The 10,715-nt window shown below is 43.5% G+C and overlaps 1 protein-coding gene across 7 annotated transcripts in view; it reads left to right on the forward strand.

Moving 5' to 3' along the window:
* The window catches only part of LOC141086512 (uncharacterized), a 59,854-nt gene extending 56,695 nt beyond the window's left edge, over positions 1-3,159 (forward strand). For 4 of the 7 annotated variants that reach the window (XM_073572633.1, XM_073572632.1, XM_073572636.1 and 1 more), the window contains exon 2: positions 1,920-3,159. In XM_073572633.1, coding sequence (XP_073428734.1) covers positions 2,087-2,641 — 555 coding nt within the window. In that variant the 5' untranslated portion in view covers positions 1,920-2,086 and the 3' untranslated portion in view covers positions 2,642-3,159. The remainder of the gene's footprint in view (positions 1-1,919) is intronic. The other 3 variants (XM_073572637.1, XM_073572635.1, XM_073572638.1) reach the window with 1 other exon arrangement.
* The last annotated feature ends 7,556 nt before the right edge of the window (positions 3,160-10,715 follow it).

Here is a 10,715-nt window from a genome sequence, read left to right on the forward strand (position 1 = left end):
ATTCTGAAGACATACTGCATGTAAAAATAATAAAAATCATTAGTACATACATAATTTAAAAGGACAGGCATATAATGTAATATACTCACATTCTTCGCTGATATAATGGGTTCTTGGTTGACTGTCTGCTCTTCAATCTCTCAGTGTAGTAGTGGCAGAGTTTTGGCAGGCACCTCCTTTATATAGACTTTTTTTTTTTGACTTTAGAAGATTCTAACTAGGATAAAAAGTGGACACCACCCAAAAAACGCAGCGCTAAAAAATCGCATACCTGCGCATGCCAGTGCGCACGTATGCGCATCCATAGGCTATAATGGCCATTTTTAGCGCAAAACGTGCGCATACGTGCGCATGCGCTTTTTTCCAGGGCCAAAAAATGCAACATGCAGCGTCTGGAAAACACCAACGCACACCCCAAAAAAACGCAGCGCATGAAAATCGCATACATGCGCTTACAAGCGCGCATGTATGCGCACCCATGTTAAATATAGGGGAAAAATCGCATGCGCACGTATGCGTTTTTTTCCAGCGCTAAAAAACGCAAATGTGAAACCAGCCTTAGTTTTGTAGAGATCCGATACGCCAAGTCATGAGAAATCTAAGGTAGAAGTCATATGCAAATCAGTGTGGAAGTGCACTGGGGGCGTGTCCATACATTTGGGCTGTTTTTTCCTGGTGCACTAACACGCTCCCGCCAGAGCACTTCAAGCCTGATTTGCATCTGACTTCTTTATTGATTTCTCATGGCAGGCACATCATATTTATACATTAAAAAGATAACATGGATATGCCTACACAGCCATACTACTACTTCTATATGGAGAAAAGTGTGCTGACAGCATCCCTTTAAATGGGTTGTCAGATGTTACAGCATAATGGATGAGATTTCAAGAAATCCCGTTTCCACTATGCATCCACAGACTCCCCCTGTGGTGCACCTGTGGAGACAGACATGCGCAGCGTCTTTCTAGACCATGGCATGTCAGTTTCTCTTGCGGAGACTAATCTCCGCAAGATAAATTTCACCTGTAGAATGTATTGGACGCGGTGAATCCACACGGTCAAGACTGCAGCGCTTTGGACACAGTGAACATGCTCTGCATCCAAAGCGCTGCCACTTCCGGATCGTCTGCACATGCCCTAAAGGGTCCCTGACTCTACCCATGGGCCAATTACCACAGCCTTGATACCCATGAAATTAGACAGCCCCTTCTTTATACAGTGAACTCAATCTACGTTTATAAGCCACATACAGTTCAGAAAGAGCACAATGACATTTCCAAAGTTCGCTGTCGGGAGCTCGTAGTGTTGCAGGATGTTTCCTCTGCTACCTGTCCTGACACAGGTGAGGGCCCCACAGAAAGTGACGTCACCAGCATGACTAGTGAGACCCCAGGATCTGAATACACATCACGGATTTGCTCCAGGGTAACCAACAGCTGCAATCATCAGGATGCGACACCGGCAATGGTTGATTTTTAATGTGCCTGAGGGTCTTATTTTTTAGTCTTAGGTGCCACTTTTGATTGTAGCAGCATCTCACAATATTCGTTCCAGGCTAATGTCACCAGAGTTCCCTGGAAAGTAAAGAGTTAAAACAACCTACTAATGAGGTATACCTGCCTGCGGGAGTGTGGTATTTTTTTTTTTTTAACTATCATCTCTGGAGCACACAGCTTAGAGGGGGTCACTGACTGTTGCCCTATAAAATGCCATCCATGGCAGGACACCTTATTATTAGGGTCTATATATTTAATGGGTTCTGAGGACAACAGTAGAGACTTAGTTCTTCTGGTTATTATCGAGGTCATGCAGCTAAAGGGTTCATTTCTAGTGTCCTTTGTGTAGCCTCTTGGAACCTGTCTAAAGTTCAATGCTTTTGTGTCTGTATGAACTAACAAGGTTTTTCTTGTTCACAGCAGCCTCCAGCATGGAGGGTTTGGCATAGCCCAAGGATGACTGGGAGGAAGCAGGAAGAGGTGGGAGGAGAAGTGATCATCACATGTCATTAGTTTGAAGGGTTTCCTACTGTGACTCAATAGTGAAGTGCATCCTCTCTGGTCACATTTTGGGGGCAGTAGAGAATATGGGCACCCTGGTGAGCCGAATACAGGGGCTGTGTGGCAGGGCACAGCTCAGGAAGGCTACTATTGTAATGATTGGACCTGATGGAAGTGGCAAAACCACAATACTGTACAGATTGAAGCACAGAGAAGCTTTGCAAACCTTTCCAACCGTTAGTTACAATGTAGAGACCTTGGACATCTTTCAGGACCTATCACTTGTAGTATGGGACGTCAGTCTAGGAGCCAAAGGTGGGCCCTTGAAAAGACATTTTTTGGAAATGTGCCAAGGCTTTCTATTTGTAGTGGACAGTAAGGACACCGAGAGATTTTATGATGCCCACGATGATCTCTTCTATGCGGTCTATATGGACTCACAGGATTTACCATTCATTGTTCTGGCCAACAAACAGGATCTGGCTGGTGCTTGTAGTCCTTCTGAACTTGTGCATCATCTTAAACTTCACAATTTGCCTTCAAGGAAATGGGATGTGTGTGGCTGCTCGGGCATCACCGGAGAAGGTGTTCATGAGGCTCTGGAGAAAATGTGCAAGATGATAAAAGAAAGTGAACAATGAGGCGATAATGTCCTCTATAATGACAATAATTCAGAGGTCCAGTGTCACCATAAAGGCCACCAATCCACACAATCACAGGCCAAGCATGGAGCAAAGCGTGCTACAGGTCTGAAGCAGGAGAGTACATTTTGGCCAGACTTGTGACGTTGTTCTGACATCATGAGATCCAACATTCTACCCCCATGGATCCATCCCAAGGATTAGCAACTGTCAATGAGACATCTAGCGAGATCTGATCTGCAATAAAACTTTTGCATAACTGTATTTATATAGAAATCAGCCTAAAGTTATATCTGGAAAGCCCTCCTGTGGGTTTATTACAAGCCTAGGCAATGCCCACCATATGTTTTTGCCCTATGTTCAGCATTTATGCAGTGAAAGCTCATGATATACTTGCGAAATGCATCCATTGGGGTCTATTTCCAGATCAAAGCCAAAAAAGCATTCTGAGTGATATGTAATATGTCAGTATACTGCAAAAAACGTATGGAATAAAAGACAAGACCCTGTAAAACGTATTTATTTAATGTGTCTTTCTCTTTTTACATTGAAGTATATGCGTGGCAGATGTCAATGTTAGGGCCTGCTCATTCTTTGTTTTGCAGACTGCTCGTTTTCTAAACCTCAAGACTCCATCTGAATCCCCCAAAAATGGGATATAGAGGTGAGGGAACGATTGAATTACGTAAAGCCAGTGGTGTCCAAAGAATGAAACTTTGGGCAGTGTTTGCACCCTGTGATGTCATTGTTTTAAGATGTTCACAAGGACACAGCAGACTTTTCCTGCAGAATATGCCAGGAACAGGATCATAGACATCATACATGTAACATGCGCATCGGAAGATTTTTCCAGTGTAAACGTCAAATGGAGGCAATAAATCTGGGGTGAACATAGCCTAAATGTCATGACTTTCTTTAAATTTGCCAAAAACATGGTCTTGCTTGCAGTGGTTTAGGACAATCTTTAGAAAAATCTGATTACTACCACTGACTGGAGTAAAGATTGGCATGGCATGCCAACAACCTATATAGTTATATTGGACTGATTGCTGGAGATGTATGGGAGACATGACAAATGCCAAATAGATTCTTACTGCCCTCGTCCGGTGTCCAATTCAGATCCCCACGTCAGCCTGATCAGGGCAGTATACACTTTTGGCATGTCTGCCCCTTACTAGGATGCCGCAACATTGGGGACAGTTCAAGACCATAAATTAAGAATATTTTAGTCACCATAAAGTCTTCAGCTTAAGGCCGGGGTCACACTTGTGAGTGTGATGCGAGAAACTAGCATCAAGACCCAGCACTACCGCCAGCTTTCGGGACCGGAATGTGTGGCTGCATCTTTCTATGCAGCCGAGCGCTCCGGTCCGAGTGCCCGGTATTGATGCAAGTGGGACGCCGGCCTAAAAAGGTTATCCCCCATATGAAAACTTCCTGAGATGTACACTTCGTTGTTAGAAAACTAAAAACAAATTGATCTTTACTTACTCTCCCATGGTCCAGCTTAGTATCTCAGCCGCTGCCCCAGTCTCAGTAACTTCATTGCAGCAATCACGTCACTGAGCTCAGTGGTTTTGCCGAGCTGACGAGATGTGACGTTGAGCTCACTTATTGGACCCGGGGGAGGGTGAGTAAATAATTTTTTTTCAGCCAAGGAACAGGTGTTTTTTCTAAATCTGGAAAATTCCTTTAACCCCTTTAATATGTTCTACAGTTTTGAATAGACGCAATAGATAAAAGTTTTATTTTCAAGAAATATCCACTAGGGAGCAGCAGTGATCAGGATATGAGTCGTGCAACTCTAAATCTACTTCAACCAATATAACAAATGAGAAATACACCGACCTCACAAACCCCGCAACATGCCAGAATGAAAATGTGAATATCCGGCCGATATTAATAAAAGGGACGCCATTGCTGAAGTCCAGATGCTGCCTGTATCTGTTCTGTCATTCTCTAGCACTGCTTGCCATGTGGCAACTATGTCCGGATATTGCATAAAACCACATTAATTCTTATCTGCTTATGAAAAATTCCTAATACATATTTGTGTACTGCCGTGCTATCCAACCTGTGGCTCTCCAGCTGTGTGACACTACACTTTCCAGCATGCTCTGACATATCATATATATATATATATATATATATATATATATATATATATATATATATATATATATGGTAAAAAAAGGTAAAAAAAAATAGGCAGCACTCAAATTAAATGTGAAAAAAAGTGGATACTTTACTGATCCTCCAGTGGCAACGTTTCAACGGTGACCCGTCTTTATCAAGCAATGTGCTCATAGTCAGTACAAACTTAAATAGTAGCAACACATGTGTATACAATTTTTTTGATTTATTTTTTGATTTACATAATAACAGCAGTTACAATGACAGTTAAAGGGGACATGCTATATATATATAAGACAGGACATCATCAGAATCCACCCTCTGGGGGGCTTGAGATATCACTACTGTTGACTACAAACTGCATTGTATATAACATTCTATGTACAGTAGGTACAGAAAGTATTCAGACACCTTTCATTTTTTTGCTCTTTCATTGCAGCCATTTGGTAAATGTAAAGTTCTTTTTTTCTCATTAATGTACACTCTGCACTTCATCTTGACTGAAATAAAACAGAAATGTAGAAATTTTTGCAAGTTTATTAAAAAGGAAAAACTGAAATATCACATGGCCATAAGTATTCAGACCCTTTGCTCAGTATTGAGTGGAAACACCCTTTTGAGCTAGTACAGCCATGAGTCTTCTTGGGAATAATGAAACAAGTTTTTCACACCTGGATTTGGGGATCCGCTGCCATTCTTCCTTGCAGATCCTCTCCAGTTCCATCAGTTTGGATGGTGAACGTTGGTGGACAGCCATTTTCAGGTCTCTCCAGAGATGCTCAATTGGGGTTAGGTCAGCGCTCTGGCTGGGCCAGCCAAGAATGGTCAAAGAGTTGTTCTGAAGCCACTCCTTTGTTAATTTAGCTGTGTGTTTGGGGTCATTGACTTGTTTGAAGGTAAACCTTCGGCCAAGTCTGTAGTCGAGAGCACTCTGGAAGAGGTTTTCATCCAACAAGTATCCAGGATATCTCTTTACTTGGCTGCATTTATGTTTCCTTCATTTGCAACCAGTCGTCCTGTCCTGCAGCTGAAAAACACCCCCATAGCATGATGCTGCGACCACCATGTTCCACTGTTTGGATTGTGTTGGGCAAGTAATTATTATTATTATTTATTGTTATAGCGCCATTTATTCCATGGCGCTTTACATGTAAGGAGGAGTATACATAAAAACAAGTACAATAATCTTAAACAATACAAGTCATAACTGGTACAGGAGGAGAGAGGACCCTGCCCGCGAGGGCTCACAATCTTCAAGGGATGGGTGATAATACAGTAGGCGAGGGTAGAGCTGGTCGTGCAGTGGTTTGGTCGATCGGTGGTTACTGCAGGTTGTAGGCTTGTCGGAAGAGGTGGGTCTTCAGGCTCTTTTTGAAGGTTTCGATGGTAGGTGAGAGTCTGATATGTTGTGGTAGAGAGTTCCAGAGTAGGGGTGATGCGCGAGAGAAATCTTGTATGCGATTGTGGGAAGAGGAGATAAGAGGGGAGTAGAGAAGGAGATCTTGTGAGGATCGGAGGTTGCGTGCGGGAAAGTACCGGGAGACGAGGTCACAGATGTATGGAGGAGACAGGTTGTGGATGGCTTTGTATGTCATGGTTAGGGTTTGTAATGGAGTCTCTGGGCAATTGGGAGCCAGTGAAGGGATTGACAGAGGGGAGAAGCTGGGGAATAGCGGGGGGACAGGTGGATTAGTCGGGCAGCAGAGTTTAGAATAGATTGGAGGGGTGCGAGAGTGTTTGAGGGGAGGCCACAGAGCATGAGGTTGCAGTAGTCAAGGCGAGAGATGATGAGGGCATGGACTAGGGTTTTTGCAGATTCTTGGGTGAGGAATGAACGGATTCGTGAAATATTTTTGAGTTGAAGTCGGCAGGAAGTGGAAAGTAATGAGCAGTGCCTGGTTTTCTCCACACATACTGCTTAGAATTATCACCAAAAAGTTCTATCTTCGTCTCATCAGACCATAGAATCTTATTTCTTATAGTCTGGGAGTCCTTCATGTGCTTTTTAGCAATCTCTATGCGGGCTTTCATATATCGTGCACTGAGGAGAGGCTTCCGTCGGGCCACTTTGCCATAAAGGCCCAACTGGTAGAGGGCTGGAGTGATAGTTGACTTTGTGGAACTTTCTCCTATCTTCCTACTGCATCTGTGGAGCTCAGACACAGTGATCTTGGGGTTCTTCTTTACCAAGGCTCTTCTCCCACGATTGCTCAGTTTGGCTGGAGGGCCAGGTCTAGGAAGACTTTTGGTGGTCCCAAACTTCTTCCATTTAAGGATTATGGAGGCCACTGTGCTCTTTGGAACTTTGAGTAGAGCAACATTTCTTTTGTAATGTTGGCCAGATCTGTTACTTGCCACAATTCTGTTTCTGAGCTCCTTGGTCAGTTCCTTTGACGCCATGATTCCCACATGCACTGTGAGCTGTGAGGACTTATATAGACAGGTTTGTGCCTTTCCAAATAAAGTCCTGTCAGTTTAATTAAACACAGCTGGACTCCAATGAAGGAGTAGAACCATCTCAAGGAGGATCACAAGGAAATGGACATCATGTGACTTAAATATGAGTCTGTGAGCAAAGGGTCTGAATATTTATGACCATGGGATATTTCAGTTTTTCTTTTTTAATAAATTTGCAAAAATTTCTACATTTCTGTATTTTTCAGTCAAGATGGGTTGCAGAGTGTACATCAATGAGAAAAAAAATGATGTTTTTTAATTTACCAAATGGCTGCAATGAAACAAAGAGTGAAAAATTGAAAGGGGTCTGAATACTTTCCATACCCACTGTATATACTGCATATATAATATATATATTAGAGATGATAGACTCCTAATTTAATTCACCTCGAATTTTACAAAAAACACAATTAAAATTTTTGGTGATTTGCTTTGTTTGAATTAAGCAAAAAGGTGGGCAGTCGACCACCATCTCTGCTGAACTATAGGAGGCCATAAAAACAAAAACCTCTCATCGCCGCTCACCTGTCCCAACCATGCAGCTCCCCAATGTCCTCTTCAGCTTTCAACATCTTCTAACAAGTAGGCCTCTGAAGCCATGATTTGTGTCATGATGTCACAACACGCGTCTAGTCAACACCTCGGGTGGTGCACGCCATGACATTGTGTCGTCTGAGGTGTTGACAAGGCCTTGGGCGACAGGGGCCTACTCGGTGATAAGTGAACAAGACCGAAGAGCCGAACAAAATTGTGTGAAGATCAGATGTAAGGAGGGGGCTATGGTGGTGGGACAGGTGGCCAGTGAGGGATTTATTTTTTGTTTCTATTCTTCCCCATCTAGTCCGACATAGTTTTCTCATCGTACATTATGACTGCACAATTATCGAAGGAAATCTATAGAAGCATCAAGAAATCAGAGTAAAATGTTAGTCCTGAAAATAAAGTTTTATAGGGTAATGCACATTTAATTTATCTGCTGTGTTTTATTTTACACCAGTTTTGGTTTAAAGGTAGGGATGAGCGAGTATACTCGTTAGGATTCGGTACTCGGCGAGTAATGCGGTACTCAAATCCTAGCGAGTAAATTTCACTACTCGCCTCTCAATATTCGGATCTCCAGCCCGGCATGTGTTAGCCAATCATAATAAAGCCACCGCCTTCTTTGTTGTGGCATTACTGTGATTGGCTGGCCGCGCAGCGTCACTGTATTGCTGGAGCCCCTGGAGAGCGGTTGCATCAGCTGATGCAGCTGCTCTCCACGGGAGATCGATGTGGGACCTTCATTATTAATGGGATTATGGCGGAAAGGTGAGTATAGGTTGGCTTATTATTTTAATTTTTTTACAGGTGATCGATGGCTTCGGGGAATTAAGTGTGTGCGGTGAGTACGTACACTATGTTATGTGTTGTATGTTATGTGTATGTGCTGTATGTTATATGTCTTTTTTTTTTTTTTACATTCACCACATTAGCTGGATGATGGGAATACTACTTTCCCATCATCCGCTAATGTCACTGTAGCGGGCATAGCCGGATGGGACAAATAGTCCCATCGGATGATGCCTGCACAGCCCGCACAGCACTGGCAGAGGCTGCAGAGCCCGGCACAGCCACACACACACACACACACACACACACACACACACACACACAGCCCCACAGACCCCCGCACACACTCTCCACCCATTACCCGCATTTCACATAGACTTACATTGGACTCGCTACTCGTAACGAGTACCCGAGTATAAGGAGCTACTCATAATGAGTACAGCGAGTCCGAGTATTTCACTACTCGCTCATCCCTATTTAAAGGTCAAAACATCACAATGCATTTTTTTTATGGTTGGATTAAATACAAGCTGAGTTTTTTTTCGTTGAGTCCTCTGGTGCCTTGGACTTCTGGAGAATACATCTAAAGGGATCTTATAATTAAAGGGAACCTGCCAGCTGATACATGCAGCCCAATTCATGCTGTCCAACTAGTCTACTGTACAGTGTTTATTAAGCTATATTTTTCCCACAAAACGTCGCAGCATTTCAGCGTTGGGCTGGGATCACACACAGCGAGATACGGCCGAGTCTCGCAGGTTAAAACCAAGCTCTGGCGCCGGCACTCCGGAGCGGAGCGTGCGGCTGCATAGAAATAAATGGAGCCGCACGCTCTGCTCCCGTGTGCTGACAGCAGTGCCGGGTATTACCATTCGAGACTCGGCCGTATTCCTCGCATGTGTGATCCCGGCCTTAGGGCTCACTTCCACTTGCTATTAAATCAGACGAATGTAATCCATAAAAAATCAGATTGCATTCGTACCAATGTAACCCTCTGGTTCTGTTCTCAGTGTTGTTTTCTTTTCCTGTTCAGATAGGAAAAAAAATTGCAGCATGTTTCGACTGCATGCCAAATTTGGATCACACAAAGCCATGTTATCCTATGAGTGACTGTGAAACATTGCACTGTACTCGGATATCACGAGTGCAGTGCAATTGCCGCCAACACCAGCAGCAGAGGAGATGAGAAATTAATTTCTCTGTCTTCTCTGCATCTGTGCTGTGATCCTCTCATGCGAGAGCGTCGGCTCACGCTTGCAGCAGAACATGAGCCGAGTGTCATTGTCATATAATAATCTTTATTTTTATATAGCGCTAACATATTCAATTTACAATTTGCACACATTATCATCACTTCCCCGATGGGGCTCACAATCTAAATTCCCTATCAGTATGTCTTTGGAATGTGGAAGGAAACCCATGCAAACACGGGGAGAACATACAAACTCCCTGCAGGTGTTGTCCTTGGTGTGATTTGAACCCAGGACTCCAGCGCTGCAAGGCTGCAGTGATAACCACAGAGCCACCGTGCTGCCCTATGCTCTTACATCGGATGTGATTCGCTAGTGGGAACCCGGCCTTAAACATATATTGCCCCCTCTAATATCAATGACAGCTTTTGTGATAGTTGAGGTCAGGAGACTGAGATGGCCACTCCAGAGCATTCACTTTGTTCTGCTGTAGCCAATGACAGGTCGACTTGGCCTTGTGTTTTGGATCGTTGTCATGTTGGAAGGTCCAAGTACGTCCCATACGCAGCTTCTAAGTTTCCTGTGCCTTTGTAGCTCACATATCCCCCAAAACATCAGTGACCCACCTCCGTGCTTTACAGTAAGAATGATGTTCCTTTCATCATAGGCCTTGTTGACCTCTCTCCAAATGTAACATTTCTGGTTGTGGCCAAAAAGTTCAATTTTGGTTTCATCACTCCAAATTCCCTTGTTCCAGAAGTTTGAGGCTTGTCTCTGTGTACTTTTGTGTTTTGTAGGCGAGATATTTTGTGGCATTTCTGCAGTAATTTGCTTTCTTCTGGTGACTTGACCATCCAGCCCATTTTAATTCAAGTGCATCCTTATTGTGCACACAGCTAGTTTTCAGAGAGTACCAAACCTACAAGAGACAAAATGAGCAAAAACCCTGATGTAACTAAATAAGT

The sequence above is a fragment of the Dendrobates tinctorius genome, unplaced genomic scaffold (assembly GCF_039654945.1).
Source record: "Dendrobates tinctorius isolate UK_male_01 unplaced genomic scaffold, ASM3965494v1 ptg000032l, whole genome shotgun sequence".
NCBI lineage: Eukaryota > Metazoa > Chordata > Amphibia > Anura > Dendrobatidae > Dendrobates > Dendrobates tinctorius.